A 23394-nucleotide genomic window follows, 5' to 3' on the forward strand; every position below is an offset into this window, starting at 1 on the left:
AACTATGGGATAGATTTAGGGACTTTATTTATTTTTTTATTGTTTTTACTAGTAATGGCAGTGATCAGTGATTTTTTTAGCAGGACTGCGACATTGCGTCGGACAAATCTTACACTAAGTGATAGTTTTTTTGGAACCAGTGACACGAATACAGTGATCAGGGCTAAAAACAATGTACTGTATAAATGACACTGGCATGAAAGGGGTTAACATCAGAGGCGATCAAAGGGTTAAGTGTGTCCCTAGGGAGTGCTTTCTAACTGTTGGGGGGGGGGGGGGGGAGCTGTGACTGGAGCAACACAGAGATCCATGTTCCATGCTTAGCAGAAACACAAGATCTCCATCTTCCTCCTTTCACAGAACGGCGGTCTGCCTTGTTTACATAGGCAGACTGCCGTTTTGCCTCTCCTGTGAACGACCGAGGGTGGCCGCCAGCCATCGCGGTTGCCGGACTGATTGGCTCCCACTGTGTCAAATCACAGCGGGAGCGGGGCTCCGGCAGCACCCTCAGAGCCAATCGGAGGAATCCTCACATACAGATACGTGAACTTAAGCGCCACGGACGTCCTCCTGTGCTCGAGCGGCCTGGGCGCCCACTACAGGGGTGCGCGTGATGTGCTCTGTGATCAGCGAGTCTGTGAGACTCGGCTGATCACAGGTTGGAGTAAGGGGCCGATCCCGACCCGTTACCATGTGATCAGCTGTCAGTCAATGACAGCTGATCATGTGATGTAAACAGAGCCGTAATCGGCTATTTTGAGAGGGACAACGGTCCCGATTATGGAGAGCCTCTGCAGTGGCTTCTTTGCCCACCAGCGCCACCTACCAGTGCCCACAGTGTCACCCATCAGTGCCCACAGTGTCACCTATCAGTGCCACCAATCAGTGCCTCATCATCAGTGCCACCAATCAGTGCCTCATCATCAGTGCTGCCTCTCAATACCAGTGCCCATCAGTGCCACCCACTAATGCCATCTTATCAGTGCTGTCTTATCAGTGCCTATCAGTGTTGCCTTAACTGTGCTTATCAGTGCAGCCCATCAGTGCCCATCTGTGCAGCCTCATCAGCGAATATCGATGAAGGAGAAAAATTACCCGTTTGCAAAATTTTATAACAAACTATGAAAAGTTTTTTTGTTTTTTTTTTCAAAAATGTCTGTATTTTTTTGTGTGTTTAGCAAAAAAATAAAGACCCCAGTGGTGATTAAATACCACCAAAAAAAAGGTCCATTTGTGTGAAAAAAATGATAAAAATTTCATTTGGGTACGGTGTAGCATGACCGCGCAATTGTCATTCAAAGTGTGACAGCGCTGAAAGATAAAAATTGGTCTGGGCAGGAGGGGGGTTTAAGTACCCAGTAAGCAAGAGGTTAAGCAGATAAGCTTTGTTTTTGTTGTTTTATTGAGGGGATGATAACTTGGATGGGGATAGGGATTATGGGATGCCTAACTTGACAGTAGTAAAAATGAACCAGGGGCAACTTCCTCCCTATAGACAGCTCCCTTTTGATCCTCCTGCACAGCCTGACTTGATCCTCTCTACAGCTCCACTTGATTTACTCTGCAGAACTCCATTTGATTTATTCTTTTTGGAAACTATCTCTTGTTAGCTCGGCAAAAGCCCCTTATGGTCTAGGAACTCTCATTCTCTTAGAAAAGTAGTACATGTGGCGTGAACGACATCCCGAAACACCTCAAACTTCCCTGTAGACACTGGCCCCAGCTCTACTTCTTGCAGGAAATGCTAGACCACCTGCCTGCCTCTTCACTAGCCCACCTAGCTGCTTCTTCTTCCCTGTCCACCCAACTGGAGATTTCCCAGGGCAAGGTTGGATGAGGACGTGGCTCACTGGTGTCCCCGAGAGACCTGCTGCAAGTGGCAGTCTCTCCCCTTGTCTGTCCCTGCTCTGTGCGGATCTGCTCACTCTGTCCTTCCTTGCTCCCGCTGCCAGGCCTAACTCCTGGGGATCGGCCACTAAATATGCATTACAGCCCTCCTAGCTTCTGCCCACTAATTTCCATAACGTTCTCTAACATTTTAGAACCGGGCGAGGCACCAGAGAGCTGCCTGGATGAGTCATCCGGCCCTGAACTCTAATGAACCCTGACCCAGATTTTATGGCTCATGTTTAGCCCTGAGCCAAACTATGTTTTACCTACACAACCCCACTAGCAGCACACTAGAGGGTGCTACACACCTTTACCCACTTCCATATATAAACATAATATATATTCTCTTTTTTTACACCCATTTCCTACCAGATGGATATTTTATATCCAATGATTTGATTGGAGCACAGACTTTTACATGTTGATAATAATGTGATAACATCCTCAAATTTTGAAACCTTAAACAGAAAGTGATAATGAGGGAGGAGTCAATAACCCAATGATGGGGGTCTTCAGGATCAGTCCATTCTTCATCTTGGTTGTTCTCCCCCCCATCCTCACTCTCTGACCTCTGGTGGGGCTCAGCCCCGCTGTTATTCATCACTAAATCATGGACTAAATAAGGAAGTGCAGGACTTCTTGTGTTGGGAAGATGGCAATGAGTGATAGAGGGGGAGGGGACACTTGTCCTATAATCCCCTCATCACTGTCACTCCTATAAAAGACAGTTCTCCTTGTGTCTTCACTAATTACATAGTAGGTGAGGTTGAAAGAAGACACACTTCCATCAAGTCCAACCTATGTGTGTGAATATATGTCAGTATTACATTGTATATCCCTGTATGTTGTGGTGGTTCAGGTGCTTATCTAATCGTTTTTTTAAACTATCGATGCTCCCCGCTGAGACCACCGCCTGTGGAAGGGAATTCCACATCCTTGCCGCTCTTACAGTAAATAACCCTCTACGTAGTTTAAGGTTAAACCTTTTTTCTTCTAAATTATAATGAGTGGCCACGTGTCTTTTTAAACTCTCTTCCACAAAAAAAGTTTTATCCCTATTGTGGGGTCACCAGTACGGTATTTGTATATTGAAATCATATCCCCTCTCAAGTGTCTCTTCTCCAGAGAGAATCAGTTCAGTGCTCGCAACCTTTCCTCATAACTAATATCCTCCAGACCCTTTATTAGCTTTCTTGCCCTTCTTTGTACTCGCTCCATTTAAAGTATATCCTTCCTGAGGACTGGTGCCCAGAACTGGACAGTATACTCCAGGTGCGGCCTGACCAGAGTCTTGTAGAGCGGGAGAATTATCATTTTATCTCTGGAGTTGATCTCCTTTTTAATTTGTGCCAATATTCTGTTTGCTTTGTTGGCAGCAGCTTGGTATTGCATTCCATTGCTGAGCCTGTCATCTACTAGGACCCCCAGGTCCTTTTCCATCCTAGATTCCCCCAGAGGTTCTCCCCCCAGTGTATAGATTGCATTCATGTTTTTGCCACCCAAATGCATTATTTTACATTTTATTAAACCTCATTCGCCATGTAGTTGCCCACTCCATAAATGTGTTCAGATCTTCTTGCAAGGTTTCACTAAGTACCCTCGGGTGCAAGCCATCTGGTCCCGGTGATTTATTAATGTTAAGTTTCCCGAGTTTATTTCTAATTCTGTCCTCTGTTAACCATGGATGTACTTCCTGTGATGTGTCATGAGGATAAACACTGCAGTTTTGGTTACTGAAGCCCCCCCCCCGATTCCCTTGTGAAGACTGAGGAGAAGAATAAATTCAATACCTTTGCCATCTCCCCATCCTTTGTAACCAGATGTCCTTCCTCATTCTTTATGGGTCGAATATGGTCTGTCCTCCCTTTTTTACTGTTTAAACATGTAAAGAATTTTTTATTTTTTTTTGCTCTCCTCCGCTATGTATCTTTCGCTATCTTAGCCACCCTAATTGCACCCTTTCATAGCTTGTTACATTCTTTGTAAAGTCCAAATGCTGATGATGATCCCTCAGCCTTGTATTTTTCGAAGGCCTTCTCCTTTGCTTTTATATGCATTTTTACATTGGAGTTAAGCCATCCAGGACTTTTGTTCGCTCTTTTTTAAATTTATTTCCCAATGGGATGCATTGGCTAATGCCCTTATTTAATATGCTCTTCAAGCAAACCCAAGCAGGTTCTCTGTTTCTAAGATTTTATCCCAATTATATCTTCTAGTGAGGATCGCAGTTTAAGGAAGTTGGCTTTTTTGAAATTCAGTGTCTTTGTATTCCCCTTATGTTTCCTATTTGTGTGATTTATACTGAAGCCAATTGACCTGTGGTCGCTTTTCCCTAAATTGCCCCATATTTCCACATCCGTGATCAGGTCTGTATTGTTGGTAATCAGTAGTTCTAGTAACGCTTTGTTTCTAGTTGGTGTGTCTACCATCTGACCCATAAAATTGTCCTGCAAGACGTTTAGGAACTGGTGAGCCTTAGATGATTGCGTGGTTCCCTCTGCTCAGTCTATGTCTGGATAATTAAAATCCCCCATTATGATAACACTTCCCATCCTTGCTGCTAATCCAAATTGTGATAGGAGGTCTGTCTCCCCTTCATCCCTCAGCTTAGGGGGCCTATAGCATACTCCCAGTATTATTTTCCCCTTTTGGAGCTCTACCCATAAGGATTCCACCTCCTCCCTAGTTCCCTTAGTGATGTCATCTCTCACATTCACCCTTACATTATTCTTGATATATAGGCATACCCCTCCCCCTTTTTGCACACTAACTAAGGTCCATGAATAAAGAAATGATCTGGTAGGAGATCAGAGGACCCATTTACTAGTTACCTTGAGGGGGAATTGTAAGATCCTCAGAGACAAAGCTGCCTGATGTGGGCGGAGTCCTGGTTTAGGGGAACCAATCAGCTCATGTCTAGTAATAATCTTTGTATTTCTATTTTAGTAGATGGACGGGAGATGAGGAAAACCTCAGAGGATTGTCTCACTTTGTCTCCAGACTGTAAAGTAGAAGATGAGGACATCGCACAGTATAGTCCAGGAGAAAACCCGACTACCTCAAATGTCCATCCGGCACCAAACAGTGTAGATGGACCATCGTATTCCTCTTATCCTGAGGAGCCTCAGACTGTGAGGGACGGTGCCGTCCTTCCAACAGATAAGAGGTTTCCCTGTACTGAGTGCGGGAAGTTTTTCTATTATAAATCCCATCTTAATGTGCATAAAAGAACTCACACAGGTGAGAAGCCGTATTCCTGTCCTGAGTGCGGGAAATGTTTTTCAAAGACATCCAGTCTCCACAGACATCAGAGATCTCACACATTGCAGAAGCCATATTCCTGTCCTGAGTGCGGTAAATGTTTTGTAGAGAAATCAAAACTTGTCAGACATCAGAGGTCTCACACCGGGGAGAAGCCATTTTCCTGTCCTGAGTGCGGGAAATGTTTTTCAGTGAAATGCTCTCTTTCTGCACATCAGAGATTGCACACAGGTAGGAAGCCGTATTCCTGTCCTACGTGTGGGAAATGCTTTGTAAAAAATTCACATCTTGTCGCACATCAGAGGACTCATACAACGGAGAAGCCATTTTCCTGTCCTGAGTGCGAAAAAAGTTTTGTAAAAAAATCAGTACTCATCAGACATCAGAGGATGCACTCGGGGGAAAAACCGCATTCCTGTTCGGAGTGCGGGAAATGTTTTGTACAAAAATCTAAACTTGTCTTACATCTAAGGTCTCACACGGGGGAGAAGCCATTTTCCTGTCCCGAGTGTGGAAAATGTTTTTCAGAGAAGTCCAATCTTCATAAACATCAGACATATCACACGGGTGAAAAGCCGTATTCCTGTCTTGAATGCGGGAAATGTTTTTCAGTGAAGTACAGTCTTTACAGACATCAGAGATCTCACACTGGGGAGAAGCCACTTTCCTGTCCTGAGTGATGGAAATGTTACTCACTGAAGTAATGTCTTTACAGTTGAGCATCCAGGACAATGAACTTTCTTGGTCCAAGCGAGGGAATTGTTCCTCACTGAAGTCCTGTCTTCCTGTAGATCAGGGATCCCACACAACCCAGAGGTCTCACACGGGGGAGAAGCCGTATTCCTGTCCTGAGTGCGGGAAATGTTTTTCAGATAAGTCGAATCTTTACAAACATCAGAGATCTCACACGGGGGAGAAGCCGTATTCCTGTCCTGAGTGAGGGAATTGTTCCTCACTGAAGTCCTGTCTTCCTGTACATCAGGGATCCCACACGACCCTCGAGGTGTATTAGTGCCTTGAGTGTGGGAAATGTCTTCTATATGAATGTTGCTGGACATCACAGCTCTCATGTGGGGAAGAAGCACACCCTGATATACACATCAGATATACTCCATGGCTGATCTTCATCATGTAAGAAACAGTTCATAAGGAGATCAGAGATCACCAAAGACATGGATGAAGTGTTGTACTGTGTTGGCCATTGATAGCAGTAGAAAAATAAAAATGGAGTTAAGTTTGTAGTGTAAGCTTTCAAAAACCCTTGATATGCTGATATGACACGCACTCACCCAGCCACTGGATTTTCTATAATCAGTAGTTCCATCCAGTTGCCATAATGTGCTATTTTTCTTTGTTATAATAATGTAACACATTGTGTATTGTACAAAAATGCAATAACTGCTCTGCCTCCACATTCCAGACAGGTAATTTTCCTGATCAATCCGATTTCCACCTTTACTATTTCCTGATTTTTTAAGGGGGGTAATCTTCCCGGCAAAAGACCTTGTCCCCTTAGCCAGTAACTGTGGGTATCGGTTGCCTGGGGTCATATTGGAGTCTGGAAATCTGTATATACTGGCCACCTTGCATGAATGAGTATGGGGTACTGTTACGTACCTAGTAGGTGAGCCCGAATTGTAGAGGATGGCCTCTCTTACGCCTCTGACTCGAGGCCCCTAATAGGATAGACAGGAAGCACAGGAGTGAGGAGTGGTACGTGTGCCTGGCAGGATCAACAGCAGGAGGTCGGTCCAGAGGTCCAGGAGATTCCATACAGAAGATAGCAGGAAAGGACTGGTGCAGCAGGCAGGAAACGGATCAGGGGACTAGGACCAGGAACAAGCTGGAACAGCAAACAGGCTTAGCAGTCTGGAACTGGATCAGCAGACTGGAACCAGGAACAGCAGTCTGGAACCGGATTAGCGGACTGGAACCAGGAACAGGATGGATCAGCAAACAGGCACAGTGGGCTGGAACTGGATTAACGGACTGGAATCAGGATAAGCTGGATAAGACTTGTGGAAGATCAGGAAAGCCGGGTCGGTTATCAGGTGGGCAGAAGAAGGATCAGAGGAGCAGGCAGAAGAGTAGTCAGACAGGAGGGGGTCAGATGCAGGCGGATAGCAGGAATGGTCTTCAGACAAGCCGGCACAACACAAGAACAGGTATCAGATAGGCAGGGAAAGCTGTAGAGCAGACAGCAAAGTTCACCTGTGTCAGTCAGGTTTAAATAGCCCGCCTAGTGCTAATGGGCGCGCACACTTTCCCTTGTGCGCATGCGCATTGGCGCCCGCAATCACGCACCAGCAGGTCTGGATCAACTGTTGCTGGCAGGATCTTTCTGACAGGTACATAGTACTTGACAGTAGCCTGAGCTGAATGAAAGCTCCCTAAACTGTCATCCTCTAGATAAGTGAAGGGTTGGGAATAGTGGTAACCTTATTACCCACATATGACCAGTGGCCATATTTGATCAGGGATGTCACTGCTCTCCCCTCATCCTTGCTTACATGTCACAGATTCCCAATGACATCAGTGATTCCTGGGGATATGGCAGCTGCAAGCATCCACAGCTTCTTTAGGTACTAATGACAGCAAGATGTTTTGTTTATAGAAGTGTATTTTCTATATATCATGATCGGCTCTTGCCAAATGGGGCCAGAACAGCCAAAGTTTGGTTGGAACTGTTGGCTCATAACTCCTCTCTAACATGTAAAACCAGAGCTCATGCCAAGTGGTCATTGTAGTGGTCCCTTACATTGGTGACCACTTGAGAAGGTCCCCCTTATTTTAGTGGTCCATTACATTGGTGACCAATGGGAGAAGTATATTAGTGGTCAATAGAAGGACATTCATAGATCGTCATCAGTGGAAAGACTGCTCCCCTTACAGATCATTGATGCCAATTGTTACTGAGAGAAAAAAATTGTTCAATACTCAAGGAACCTTTGGAGGAACCCTGGCTGAGAAAGGCTGGACTAGGCAGTAATATATTTCTCTCCCGCTTGGTGGGAGTGGAGATGACCCGTCTATAAGGATATACAGTACATACACACACAGCACAAGGCCGTGTTCACACTACGAGACATTTCTCAGGGCTCCAATTCCTCTGGGCTCCACAAGGTGGTGGTTTCACTTCTACCTAGACAGCAAGTCTCCATGGAAGACAGGAAGTGATGTCAGGTACAAGCAGGAAGTGATGTCAGGTACAGGCAGGCAGGGATGTCCAGTACAGGCAGGAAGTGATGTCAGGTACAGGCAGGCAGGGATGTCAGTACAGACAAGAAGTTCTGTGTGGTAGCAAGCAGAGAGTATAGATTTGTACCAGAACTCCCGAACAGAGAAAATGTTCTCACCTGAATTGAAGTCTATTGGAGCAGGTCTTGAAGAATCGAAAAGTCCCAATTTGAAGGCTTGTATGCAAGTTATTGGCTATAAAAGGGGTATGAGGTCCGGGTACTGCCCTGGGGGATATGTATCAATGCTAATTTATTTTTATTTTTTTAAATAATAATTTTTAAAGGGGCAGTAATTTTAATGATGCTTAAAGTGCAACAATAAAAATGAAAAATTCCCTTAAATATGATGCCTGGGGGGGGTCCCCTTAGTAGACATGTGTACTGCTGAAAAATGTGTTAGTTTTCGTTTCATTATTTTTTTTTGTCAGGTCATTCGTTATGATCCAAATTCGTTATTTCGAATAAATTCGTAACTTCGGAAAAATTTTAATTTGTTATGTTTTACTAGGTTAGATGTGGTATTGAAATAATAACTAACTACTGTGTGTGTGTGTGTGTGTGTGTGTGTGTGTATATAATAAATATATATATATATATATATATATATATATATATATATATATATATATATATATATATATATATATAAAACTAAATTATACGTATTGGAATTTCCTTTCAAATTTGTTTATGAACGTAACAAACTAATATCTCTGAAGTTACGAATTGTCCAAAAGTAACAAATGCCGCATCTAAATGAATGGTACGTAACAAATAATAATAAATAATAATATATTTTCATTATTATTCTAATTTACTATTATTAATTAATTACGTTCCATTTGTTTAGAAGCGGCATTCGGTTTTTTCGGATAATTTGTAACTTCGGATAAATTCATATTCTTTACATTCATTAACAGCCAAATTTGAAAGGAAATTCCAATACCTAGAATTTAATAGTTAGTAATAGTTATTATTATTAGTTATTATTTCGGGTTTTTAGAATTTTCGTTCTTCTTTTTTGGATTTTCATTCTTATTTTCGGATTTCCGAATTTACACATTTTTGGAAAAATTAGTTAAACGGGTTTTTGCTAATTCTAATATTTCAGAATTTGTGAAATTTTTGTCAAAAAATGTACTTGGAATGAAATGAATTGCACATGTCTACCCCTTAGTCTGCCTGTAAAATGATGCATCTGTACTGTGTATAGAACCTGCTGCAGCAATATGAATGACAAAATGACATTTCTAAAAAAAAAAAAAAGTCAAATCACATTTAAGTTGACTCGCGGTTGCAATTGCCAGCACCCAGCTATTGAAAAAAAAATAGAGAAAAAAATGGCGTGGGGTCCCCCCCATTCCATACCAGACCCTTATCCAAGCATGCAGCCTGGTAGTTCAGGAAAGGGGGAGGACAAGCGAGTCCTTCTAATCTAAACCAGGCCACATGCCCTCAACATTGTGCCCACCCACCCAGCCCAAAGCACCTTGTCCCCATGTTGAAGGGAACAAGGGTCTCTTCCTCACAACCCTGGGGTCTGCGGGTGGGGGGCTTATCAAAATCTGGAACACCCTTTAACCACTTCAATACTGGACGTTTTTCCCCCTTCCTGCCCAGGACAATTTTCAGCTTTCAGCGCTGTCGCATTTTGAATGACAATTGTGCAGTCATGCAACACTGTACCCAAACTACATTTTTGTCATTTTGTTCCAACAAATAGAGCTTTCTTTTGGGGGTATTTGATCACCTCTGGGATTTTTTTTTTTTTGCTAAACAAATAAAACACACTGAAAATTTTGAGTAAAGTGCTGGAGAGTGAGATCAAGAGTTGTGCTGGAGCTGGAAGTAAAGAGGTTGTACATATCTGAGGTGTATATAGTTTGGTCCCATATAACTTTTCTACAATCAATTGGGCATCTCATGATTATCCTATCCCCATCCAAGTTAAATCTCCTGAATAAAAATACAAAAACAAAGTTCAAGGACTGGTTTTCTGTCTGAGGGTTAATGAGAACTGTGTGCCTGGCTGGGCAGGGTGACGGATGAAGCCACAACACTCAGCAGCACCTACAGGGGTACCGCTACGCATACAGAGAGCAGTTATGGGTTGTAGCGTGCATCCCCCACAGAAACAAAACAGGCTACATGCCCACAACATTGGAGGTCACCTTGACAGGTAGGCCCCCCAAGCAAAGCATCCTGTGCCCATGTTGATGAGTACAAGGGACGTATCGGAAACTGGAAACACCAGGTCAGTTGTCTTATCGGAATCTGGAAACCCCCTTTAATGATAAGGGGGTCCCCGATATGGCCCACCACATGAGTGAGTATGGGGCACGTAGTACTCAATGATAATGCTTGCCGAATGATAGCTCCTTTAGCTTTCATCAGCTATACAAAAGAAAGGACAGGGATAATGGTGACATAATTTCCCAATGTGGCCAATGGCCATATGTGGGCAGTGATATCACTGCTATCCCTGCCACTTTATTTGCAAGACATGGATTCCCTGTGATATCAGTGGTTCCTAGGGAAGCAGGGGGTTCCACGCGGCATCCTTAGGTACAAGTGCGAGGCTGCCATACAAACACATGGTAAATATATAACTTCTATATTTGATACACAGCTAGGCTAAACAGGTGTCTGGAACAGCCAAAGTTTGGTTCAAACTGTAGACTCATCTCTGCTTTCTGAACAGTAAAATCTGAGTTCATTCCTAGTGGTCAGTGTAGTGATGCCTTACATTGGTGACCAATGCGAGAAGGACCTGCTTGAATCAGTGGTCAGTGTAGTGGTCCCTTACATTGGTGACCAATGGGAGAATGACCCCTTTATATCAGTGTAGCACCCTCTAGTGTGCTAGAAGTGTAAATAGATTTTTGTTTAGTGTAGGTAAATTTGTTCAGGTTTGGCTGGCAGCCAAGCCTTTGTGTTTTTCCTGGGTTGGGCAGAGATTCAGGGAGAGCTGGATGACTCACAGGCAGCATCACTGAGATCTCCCCCTACTTCTTGAACTTACTGGAATCTTCCAGAAGAATGGGAGTGGAAGTAAGGTGGAGCTGCCTGGAGTATTCATGAGGGCTCTGACCAATCCCCAACAGATGGGGCAATGTGGAGTTCGGGTGAAATATAGAGATGGAGTGTTAGGCTGTCGGAGGCCTTTGAGAGTAACCCCCTGTTATGGGGGGGGGGGGGTGAACTCAGGCCTGGGCTCGTGTGCAGAAGGGACCCCTCTTCAAGACAAACAGGGGCATCCTGACCAGGAGGCACCGGAGCAAGGAGAGGACAGTAGGAGAAAACTGCCGGGCAAATCTCCAGAGAGGAAGACAGCCAGGAGGGCTGGTGAGTGACACAAAGTCGGGAGGACCGAAAGGCATGCCTGAGAGGACTGGGAGAGAGGTGGTGGACCGGGCAGGTGAAAGGGGCAGGTGCAGCCATGATGGCTGGCAGTGCCTGAAGAGGTGGTACTGGGATCAGTAGCCACAGGAATAGGACAGCTAAGCATGAAGACCTCTTTTCTGCTACACTACCAAAGGGACCTGCGGTCCCTGCCTGCAAAGGGCACTTGCTCTGGATCTGACTGAGTCTGTGTTGGATCATCTTGTCAGTGCTAGCTGGTCCTGAGAAATATTGTTCTACAAGTAAGATTGCGCTGGAGGTAGAAGAGAAGAAGTGTTTATATACTGTGTGTATATAGTTGTGTCCCTGAAAAATTCTGTGTTGATCAAGTGGGCATCCCATAATAACACTTCCCCATCCATGTTCAACTCCCCTAATAAAATCCCCAAAAAAAACAAAGCTGCAAGGACTGATTCCTGACTTTAGCATGTGTGGAAAATGTATGTGCCTGGCCATGCAGGGTGGGAGATAACGATATTCACCAGTGGCTCCTACGGGGTAGTGCTACATCAGTGATCGGTGTAGTGATCCCTTATATTGGTGACCAATGGGAGAAGGTCCCCCTTATATCAGTGGTCAGTGTAGTGGACCATTACATTGTTGACCAATGGGAGAAGATCCCCCTTATATCAGTGGTCAGTGTAGTGGACCCTTACATTGGTGACCAATGGGAGAAGATCCCCATTATATTAGTGGTCAGTGTAGTGGTCCCTTACATTGGTGATTAATGGGAGAAGATCCCCCCTATATCAGCGGTCATAGGGAGAAGGACATTCTTACATTATCATCACTGGGAAGACTGCAACCCCCCCCCCCCCCCCCCTTATAGATTACTGATGCATAGCTCCCAACTGTCCCTGATTTCGATGGACTGTCCCTGATTTGGAGCAATGTCCCTCTGTCCCTCTTTCCTCCTCATTTGTCCCTCATTTTGATCTGATCTGTATAGTTGTATATAAAATGCACTTTTTATCTTTCAGAACGTGTTTCCCAGTGCTAAACCTTTCATCCAATGTATAAATTGCTATATTTGTACATTTTAAAAGGCAATATAAAGGAATAGTAGTGGTAAAAAAAAGTCCCTTATGGATTTAATTAATTTTTTTGGGGGGATAATTCTCCTTTAAGGGTGCGTGGTAAGGGGCGTATCCTATGCCTACATACATTTGCTAGTAGGTGTCCCTCATTCCCATCACAAAAATGTTGGGAGATATGCTGATGCCAGTTGTTACTTTGTTACCTTACATTGGTGACCACTTGAGAATGTCCCCCTTATTTCAGTGGTCAAGGTAGTGGTCCTTTACATTGGTGACCAATGGGAGAAGGATCCCCTTATATTAGTGGTCAATAGGAGAAGGACATTCCTACATTGTCATCAGTGGAAAGACTGCTCCCCTTACAGATCATTGATGCCAATTGATTGTTACTGAGAGACAAAACAGGTTCATTACACAAGGAACCCCCTAGAAACCTTTGGAGGAACCCTGGCTGAGAAAGGCTGGACTAGGCAGTAATATATATATATATATATATATATATATATATATATATATATTTCATACATTTTTTATTTCTATCTTCCTTGGTGGGAGTGGAGATGACCCCATCTATAAGGACATACAGTACATACACACACAGCACAAGGCCGTGTTCACACTATTGTTTCTCGAGGCTGCAGTTCCTTTGAGCTCCACAAGGTGGTGATCTCACTTCTAGCCAGACAGGAAGTCTCTATGGAATACAGACAGGAAGTGATGTCAGGTATAAATAGAAAGTTGCGGGTGAGAGGTGAGTCGAGAGGAAGTAGAGAGAAGACATTGCTGGAAGTGGCAGTAGAGGAGGTAATAAGATCTTGTTTTCTATTTACACCCAGTAACCCCCCCCCCCGTCATGTCCGTCCTCTTCCTCCATAGTCACTGTGATGTCTTTAATTTCCAGCAGATGATGATACACACATATATAGTGTGGAAACCTAGATTAACCCCTTCAGGGGAAGAACATTTCCCCACTTATGGGGCTGGAACATTCTCTTCATTCTGGATATGTTTCACCACACCTCCCAACTTTTTGAGATGGGAACCAGGGACACCTATTAGCAAAAATATGTGGGCATAGGACACACCCCCTACAAGAAGAATGATTATTTAAATCCACAAGTGCCTTTTTAAGCACTACTATTCCTTTATATTGGCTTTTGGGATGTACAAATTCAGCCATTTAGAAATCAGATGAAAGGTTTAGCCCTGGAAAATACCTTTTTGATAGATAAAAAGTGTGTTTTATATACAACTATATAGACCAGACCAAAATGAGGGACAAATGAGGAGGAATGAGGGACAGAGGGACATTGCTCCAAATCAGGGACAGTCCCTTGCAATCAGGGACAGTTGGGAGCTATGGCGGTGGCTTCAATGTCGAACAGTTGACAGCAGATGCCCCATTGTAAACCTATGGGTGATGCCATCTCCCAGGCATTCCAAATCAGGGACAGTTGGGGAGCTATGGCGGTGGCTTCAACGTGGAGCAGTTGACAGCAGATGCCCCATTGTAAACCTATGGGTGATGCCATCTCCCAGGCATTCCAAATCATGGACAGTTGGGAGCTATGGCGGTGGCTTCAACGTGGAGCAGTTGACAGCAGATGCCCCATTGTAAACCTATGGGTGATACCATCTCCCAGGCATTCCAAATCGGGGACAGTTGGGAGCTATGGCAGTGGCTTCAACGTGGAGCAGTTGACAGCAGATGCCCCATTGTAAACCTCTGGGTGATACCATCTCCCAGGCATTCCAAATCAGGGACCTTTGGGAGCTATGGCGGTGACTTCAACGTGGAGCAGTTGACAGCAGATGCCCCATTGTAAACCTATGGGTGATGCCATCTCCCAGGCATTCCAAATCAGGGACAGTTGGGGAGCTATGGCAGTGGCTTCAATGTGGAGCAGTTGGCATCACCCATAGATTTACAATGGGGCATCTGCTGTCAACTGCTCCACGTTGAAGCCACCGCCATAGCTCCCAACTGTCCCTGATTTGGAATGCCTGGGAGATGGCATCACCCATAGGTTTATAATGGGGCATCTGCTGTTTTCTCCCAGGCATTACAAATCAGGGACAGTTGGGAGCTATGGCGGTGGCTTCAACGTGGAGCAGTTGACAGCAGATGCCCCATTGTAAACCTATGGGTAATGCCATCTCCCAGGCATTCCAAATCAAGGGTAGTTGGGGAGCTATGGCGGTGGCTTCAATGTGGAGCAGTTGACAGCAGATGCCACATTGTAAACCTATGGGTGATGCCATCTCCCAGGCATTCTAAATCAGGGACAGTTGGGAGCTGATTTTATTCTATCCATCAATTACCTTTTTCCCTCATCAGTCTATATCAGTGTTTTTCAACCTGTTCTCAGTCAAGGCATCCTTTAGAGCTATTTTTTTTGCATGCTTGTGCACATCGCATTTTTTCATAAAAAACGTACATGCATAGATGGCGTGCGTCATTGGGGAATAATGGCACCCACGTGCAACTGCAGAAGGCAGCACTTTTTTTGCGCAGTACAGGAAAACGTGTACGTGTTTGCACCTTGTAGAATATAGGAATATTCTCTCGATTATTCTATAAACTTATATTGATGAGAAAAGTTCCAAGAAAGTCCTTTCCTTTTCTCACTAAAAAACTTTAAAAAATGGATTTAATAATAAAACAGCAAAATATTACAAGAACAATATTAACCGCTTACGGACCAGCTGCTGTCGTTATACTCCGGTACTTTGACATGGAATACCGTTGTTATGGCAGCAGATAGCTGCCATAATCCCTGGTAAGGATGAGCTCAGGAATTGTTCGCAAGCCACACGTGCAGAGCCCGCCAGAAAGTCGGCGCTGCGCTAATCACAGGCAGTGAGACATTTCCTTATCTCTGTAGCCGCTCATTGGGAAATGTCTCACTGCCTGTGATTTGGGCAGCGCCAACTTGCTGGGGGGATCTGCACGTGCGGCTTGTGAGCACGCCTGAGCTCATCCTTAATCCCTGGTATCCTCTTAAACGGCGGGTGATCCGCGTTCAGATAAAAGTGGTCTCTGTGGCGGATTCACTGCAAGATCACATTTATCGGCGGCAGGAGAGGTGCCCCTCACACCGCGCTCTCCGGTCGTCTCCGCCGCTTTTACTGATTCAGATTTTGCTATTTGTGTTCAAATCTAGATTATTTTCTCCAGTGAAGTTTAGAAACCAGAAGTCCATCGCATCGCCTCCACCGCCCTCCCTGATAGAATAGAGAAATACGAAGAAGATTCTTGAAGTCACCAGAGAGATCATTGAGGAGAGGTGAGCGGTGCTGGGAATTCTGGGACATTATCCAGTAACAGACTAGGGATGTGTCTGGATGGTAATTGTATCATTGTGTGTGTCAGGTTCCTATAAGGTGTCAGGATGTCACTGTCTATTTCTCCATGGAGGAGTGGGAGTATTTAGAAGGACACAAGGATCTCTACAAGGACGTCATGATGGACAATCAGCCGCCCCTCACATCACCGGGTAAGAGGAGACTTTATTGTAAAGGAGAGAGCAGTACGGAGGTTCCACCTAGATCCCCCATCATCTGATAAACACATAGAAACAATGTATTCAGTCAGTGTGTGTGTTTCCTACAGATGGATCCAGTAATGGGAACCCACCAGAGAGATGTCCCCGTCCTCTGTATTCCCGGGATTCCACACAGGAAGGTCACACCATCCCTCACCATCATCAGGTATTGGAACAATTTTCGGCAGTTATGATTTATACACAGCATGTTTGTTACAATCGATATTTTATTATATATTCAGAGTGGAAACCTCGGAGATGGTAATGTTGTTAAAGAAGAATTTAAAGAGGAGGATGAAGAGTATGGAGTGATGAGGCACCTTTCTGAAGGACACAGTGATCTCTACAATGACATCATGATGGAGCCATCAAGTAACAGGAACCCACCAGAGAGATGTCCCCGTCCTCTGTATTCCCAGGGTTCCACACAGGAAGATCACACCATCCCCCACCATCATCAGGTAGATGAGGAACAATTATTGGTAGTTATGAATTATACAGAGCATTTTTGATAGTTAGAGCTACCCCATAGAGGGCCACTGTATTTCGGTTCCCCTTATCCTTGTACAGTCAGGCAACACGCATTTTGCAACTTTCATCCGCAGACAAAAAAAAACTACAGTTAATGTGCTTGTTTTTGTTTTATTGGGAAAACCAACTTGAATGTGGTAGAGGGATTATAGGATGTCCAACTTGACATGAAGAATAACAATGAGGAAACTTGCTTCCCTCTTTACACTGAACAAATTATGGACTGTACTCTCTAAAAGTCTCACTGGAAATTACTGTAAAAATTCCCTTTATAGGAGCTCTGTGTCTCCCTAGCGGAATTTAGCAAAGTCTCAACATGCAGGAGTTCTATGTCCGCTCTTTTGAAATTACCAGTCCACCTGGCTGCTTGGTGAAATGTCCCAGGGCAAGGGATTGGGTTTATCTTGTTGGCACAGTCCCATAACGCTCATTAGATATTGCATTGGACAGTTACTTCCCTTTTAGCCCCTGGGGGTGTAGAGGTACTCTCACTGTCCCTGGAAATCCTGCTTCTCTTGAAAAGACTGCTATACAGGCTTCCTGCTGCCCAGGTCCTCTCATGCAAGCCAGGGTGTCTCCTAGAAGAGACTGTAGAGTAGTGGAGATCCCTTTATACTTCTTCCTTCCTTCTTCAGCTCCCAGCCTAGGTGCAGAGCTGCCTCGCCCTGGGGGTCCTCTTCCAAGCCACATGACACAGCTGCAATACTCCATCTTCCACCTGACTCCCCTGCTAACCAGGCTCCACGATATTTATGGGCTGACCCAGACACCCTGCCAGGACTCCTGCCTGGGGATTGGCCAGATTTCCATAACTATGGAGGTCAGCACCTCCTGGCCTCCACCCACTATCTTCTAGAAACTTCTCCAAGCTCCTAGAACCAGAGGTAGGTACCAGAGGCCTGACCTGTAGAGCCCTCCAGCCTGACCTGCAGTAACCCCCAAATCAATTACCAGACTCGCACAGCTACTTTTGAGTCAGAAATCTATTTTACTACACTAGAGTGCACACTCAGAAGGGAAACCTTGATGATTACAATATTGATGTCAATCTCGAACACGGACTTGCTGATTTTTTCTTTTTTTTTGTAGGTCACAATTAAAACTTACATTTTACAGATCGTTTTTTTTTTTATAATTTTCTTGGTTTAGGGTGAAGATCTGATAGATATAAAAGTTGAGGTGAAAGAAGAAGAGATGTATGTGAGGGATGATCAGCAGTCTATGGAGGAGGATGGAATAACGGGGACATTTATAGAGGAGGACACTCCTACAGAGATCAGCTCAGGTAGGTGTCATGGTCATGCAGTAATCTGTGTCAGTTTACCTCTCCTCCATGTGTTCCTTTAGAGGCCAGCCACTCTCACTTGACTGCTTATATAATCTTCCCTCAGCATAGCTCCACCTCAGCCTCTAATTAGGAACACTATATTAACCTGTGCATTGCAAGCCAACCTTGCTGATCACCCATTGTGTGTTTAGCTTTCGTGTGCTATTTGCTGTGCCTCCTACGTCTGATTCCAGTTACCAATCCTGGCCTGTTCTCGACTATCCCTGTTTGCTTGTGACCCTGACCTTTGGCGTGTTCTTTGTTTATCCTTGTCTGCTAGTCGCCCTGACCTTGGCTTATACCTTTACTATCCTTGTTGTTTCAGCCTGCTGCTTCCTTCCTCTATCTCCTGTAGTCTACCATGAGAGTGAGCTGTGAGACCCTGGGGGCCGCGACCTGGAGCCATACTGCAGCACAGTCCATCCTCACCACTAGAGGCTCTGGTGAACACCTGCTGGCTCTTAGACTCCGTGCCCTGGGGAATCTATGCTCTATCTAGTAGACCTGTTCCTGAACCTCCCAGGGTTCAATCCGCAGAAGTCAGTCCTAGCGTCCACTACCTTAGCGGTGCACTCATGACTCCTACGGAGTGCATCTGTCACCTGGTCTCAGATGACCTGACAGTAGGTCATTAACACTAAATACATTCCTCCACCCATACTGCTCACTGATTGGTCCAAAGTAGGGCAAGGACTGGGTGATATCAGCCTGTAATACCCTGGTCACTTTCCTGAGCTGGAATGCACTTGGATGAGATATGGATTTATTGTGCTTTGAATTTTGCCCCTTTTCTGTATATCTTTTTGAAGCATCTTAATAATCTGATAATCTTTTGGTACGTTTTTGGAAAGATCCATTCTTCCTCTGCACTGTGACGCAGGAAACAAACTGCCTTTATTAGCCTAAATTGCACCTTGGAGGTAGAAGGGAATAACATTTCCAATGTGAGAGGAGTGCATATAAAGAACTTCCCCTCCTTAATCGCTTAAGGACTGCCCAACATAATTTTACTGTGGCAGGGTGGCCCTGGAGCACAAAATCAAGTTCCTGTACGTGATTCCTTAATCGGGGTCTGGGGGGCGCTCGCGTGCCACCGGAGACCTGCTCCTGCTGTGATTGGACACAGTGGGAGCCAATCGGCGGGTTCGGCGCACATGATGTCCGCTCGGAACCCGCCGATCGTTCGTAGAGAGGCAGAGCGGCGGTCTGCCTATGTAAACAAGGCAGATCGTAGATCTGCTAGTAAGAAAGACAGTGATCTTGTGCTTCTGCTAAGCAGGAACACAGATCTCTGTCTTTCTACAGTTAATGTGGTTGTAAACCCGGGAAAAAAAACCCTGCAAGACAAAGGCATAATGAGCTAGTATGCATGCGTACGGGAGCCACCGGGAATGGCACAGTACAACTGAAGCAACGGCACGTATGTGCCGTTGCTTCAGTTGGCTTAAGTGTGCATGTGCCGATGACATCGGCACATGCAAATGCAGGGATATCTCCTGAACCGTGCAGGTATTGAAAGCAGCAGCAAATGCACCAAAGAAAGAGAGACAATCGGTGTTCGTGCCACCTTGCAAGTCACTTCTGGTCCGCGGGAATCCTCCAGCCATGCCCCACGCGTTACGTCACTTCCCCCTGAGAAAGTCACGTGACGTGCCGTAACATGTAGGGCATGGCCGGAGGATGCCACGGACCGGAAGTGATGGACAAGGTGGCATGAACGTCAAGTGTCTGTCTTTCCTTAAAGCATTTGCTGCTGCTTTCATGTAAGCAGGTATTTTTAATCTTAATAAACTCCCTTTTAATGGTAATACACTATTGGAGGCTTATTTACCTTACATATGGAACGGAACATCGTATATGTGGGGTGGAATTTTCTGATACAAAAAGACATACTGTTGATCCTGGATCCTGAAAGGGGAATTTGACGTTTTCTATTGGATTATGTTCCAAGGCATAGGACCTCTGCCTATGAGGTGAGAGTTCTGTGAGCACAGTGGTGTGGTGTCAGCGGTGTCACTTATTGGATAAATCGCCAATTTTTATTGATGCTTCATCTTTACTACTTTGAGGAATTGGACTATTTTTACTTATGGATGTCACAGCAAGTATTTCATTAATTGTGTCACCATTGTTTGAATGCACATTGAATGCAATTTATTTCGCATTATTGTCTTTATCTAACATTTTTGGTGGTTGATTCTAAACATTGAGAATATAAGGCAGGGGTCAGGAGTATGTTGTGTACAACATAGAGTATATAGTACTGGGGTTAGGACTATGTAACATACAACATAGAGTATGTAGTGCGGGGGTCAGGACTATGTAATATACAACAGGACCATTATACATATATTTTATATTCTCTATGTTGCACATTACATCATTCTGATACTATATAGTCCTAACTCTTGTATCTTATACAATAAATTGTACATTACATAGTCCTGACTTCTGCTCTCTCCCCTCTACCCACTGCTATATATATATACACATAATATGTATTCTCTTTTGTTACCCACATTTTCTACCAGCTGGACATTTTATATCAGATGATTTGATTGGAGCACAGACTTTTACATGTTGATAATAATGTGATAACATCCTCAAACTTTGGAGACTTAAACAGAAAGTGATAATGAGGGAGGAGTCAATAACCCAATGATGGGGGTCTTCAGGATCAGTCCAGTCTTCATCTTGGTTGTTCTCCCCCCATCCTCACTCTCTGACCTCTGGTGGGGCTCAGCCCCGCTGTTATTCATGACTAAATCATGGACTAAATAAGGAAGTGCAGGACTTCTTGTGTTGGGAAGATGGCAATGAGTGATAGAGGGGGAGGGGACACTCGTCCTATAATCCCCTCATCACTGTCACTCCTATAAAAGACAGTTCTCGTTGTTTCCTCACTCTCTGACTAAGGCCGCGTACACACGCGCGGACTGTTCGCCCAACTTTGTCCGTCCAACAGTTTCGGCAAACAGTCCGCTCAAAATTAGCATGGACGGACATGGCCACACACGACGAACGAACAGTCCGCTGAAACCGTGCGCGATGACGTGAACGTGCCGTACGTCGGGACGAAAAATACGACGTCCTATACACTGCATTATAACTTTCGGCGTGTAAATCCTTTCTGAGCATGCGCGGAACTTAGTTTGTCGAACAAGCCTACACACGGGCGGACTGTACCTTGTTTCAGCGGACAGTTTTTCGGAATTTCCGAAAAACCTTGTCCGTCCAACTGTCCGCTGAAACTGTCCGCTGAAAGCCCACACACGAGCGGACTGTCCGCCCAAACACTGTTCAGCGGACAAGGTTGGGCGAACAGTCCGCCCGTGTGTACGCGGCCTAAGGTCCATGAATAAAGAAATGATCTGGTAGGAGATCAGAGGACCCATTTACTAGTTACCTTGAGGGGGGAATTGTAAGATCCTCAGAGACAAAGCTGCCTGATGTGGGCAGAGTCCTGGTTTAGGGGAACCAATCAGCTCATGTCTAGTAATAATCTTTTTATTTCTATTTTAGTAGATGGACGGGAGATGAGGAAAACCTCAGAGGATTGTCTCACTTTGTCTCCAGACTGTAAAGTAGAAGATGAGGACATCACACAGTATAGTCCAGGAGAAAACCCGACTACCTCAAATGTCCATCCGGCACCACACAGTGTAGATGGACCATCGTATTCCTCTTATCCTGAGGAACCTCAGACTGTGAGGGACGGTGCCGTCCTTCCAACAGAGAAGAGGTTTCCCTGTGCTGAGTGCGGGAAGAGTTTCAGTTTTAAATCCGCTCTTAGTGTACATAAAAGAACTCACACAGGAGAGAAGCCGTATTCCTGTCCTGAGTGCGAGAAATGTTTTTCAGATAAGTCCAGTTTTTATACACATCAGAGATTGCACACAGGTGAGAAGCCGTATTCCTGTTCCGAGTGTGGAAAATGTTTTGTACAAAAATCACAGCTCGTCACACATCAGAGATCTCACACAGGGGAGAAGCCCTTTTTCTGTCCTATGTGCGGGAAGTGTTTTTCAGACAAATCACATCTTAACAGACATGAGAGAGTACACTTGGGAGAAAAGCCTTATTCCTGTCCCGAGTGCGGGAAATGTTTTGCTTACAAGTCACATCTTAAAAGACATGAGAGATTGCACGTGGGAGAAAAGCCTTATACCTGTCCTGAGTGTGGGAAATGTTTCTCAGAAAAGTCACATCTTTACAGACATCAGAGATTACAAACGGGTGAGAAACCATTTTCCTGTTCTGAGTGTGGGAAATCTTTTCTACAAAAATCAGAGCTTGTGAAACATCAAAGATATCACACGGGGGAAAAGCCGTATTCCTGTCCTGAGTGCGGGAAATGTTTTTCAGATAAGTCACATTTATACAGACATCAGAGACTTCACACAGGTGAGAAACCATATTCCTGTTCTGAGTGCGGGAAATGTTTTTTACAAAAATCAGAGCTAGTCCCACACCAGAGATCTCACACGGGGGAGAAGCCATATTCCTGTCCTGAGTGCGGGAAATGTTTTTCACAGAAATCCAATCTTTCCAGACATCAGAGATTGCACGTGGGGGAAAAGCCCCTTTCCTTGTCCTGAGTGAGGGAATTGTTCCTCACTGAAGTCCTGTCTTCCTGTACATCGGGGATCCCACACAACCCTCGAGGTGTATTAGTGCCTTGAGTGTGGGAAATGTCTTCTATATGAATGTTGCTGGACATCACAGGTCTCATGTGGGAAAGAAGCACACCCTGATATACACCTCAGATATACTCCATGGCTGATCTTCATCATGGAAGAAACAGTTGGTAAGGAGATGAGAGCTCACCAAAGACATGGATGAAGTGTTGTACCGTGTTGGCCATTCATAGCAGTAGAAAAATAAAAATTTAGTTTTTATCTTTCATTGGCTGAGTACATTTTGTGTTGGCTTTCTCCAAAAAAAAAGAGTTGAGTGAATCTGACAAGTATTCCTCCAGTCATGATAAATAGATCCTGTGTCTATTCTCCATAAAGGGATTTCCTATATTCATTGGCTCCATCTATTGGCCATAAAGCAGTATTGCTCTGTTTTTTTCTGATGGAGGTATTTGAGGAAAAATACCTCATTGTGGCCACTGGACGTAGCTAACGATCATAGGAAATCACTGTGTTAATAAAATG

At 44.7% G+C, this 23394-nt stretch overlaps 1 protein-coding gene across 1 annotated transcript in view; it reads left to right on the forward strand.

The window, feature by feature from the left end:
• The window catches only part of LOC143986866 (uncharacterized), a 273378-nt gene extending 250241 nt beyond the window's left edge, over positions 1–23137 (forward strand). Inside the window, 8 exon segments of the mRNA XM_077485272.1 lie at positions 4837–5851; positions 6572–6575; positions 16206–16326; positions 16443–16540; positions 16617–16856; positions 18055–18190; positions 21755–22812; positions 22814–23137. Of these exon segments, the coding sequence (XP_077341398.1) occupies positions 4837–5851; positions 6572–6575; positions 16206–16326; positions 16443–16540; positions 16617–16856; positions 18055–18190; positions 21755–22812; positions 22814–23074 (2933 nt within the window). The 3' untranslated portion in view covers positions 23075–23137.
• Positions 23138–23394: the final 257 nt, after the last annotated feature.

This window comes from Lithobates pipiens, unplaced genomic scaffold (genome assembly GCF_037356315.1).
Source record: "Lithobates pipiens isolate NorthernLeopardFrog02 unplaced genomic scaffold, aLitPip1_a1.2 Scaffold_18, whole genome shotgun sequence".
In the NCBI taxonomy this organism is placed as follows: Eukaryota; Metazoa; Chordata; class Amphibia; order Anura; family Ranidae; genus Lithobates; species Lithobates pipiens.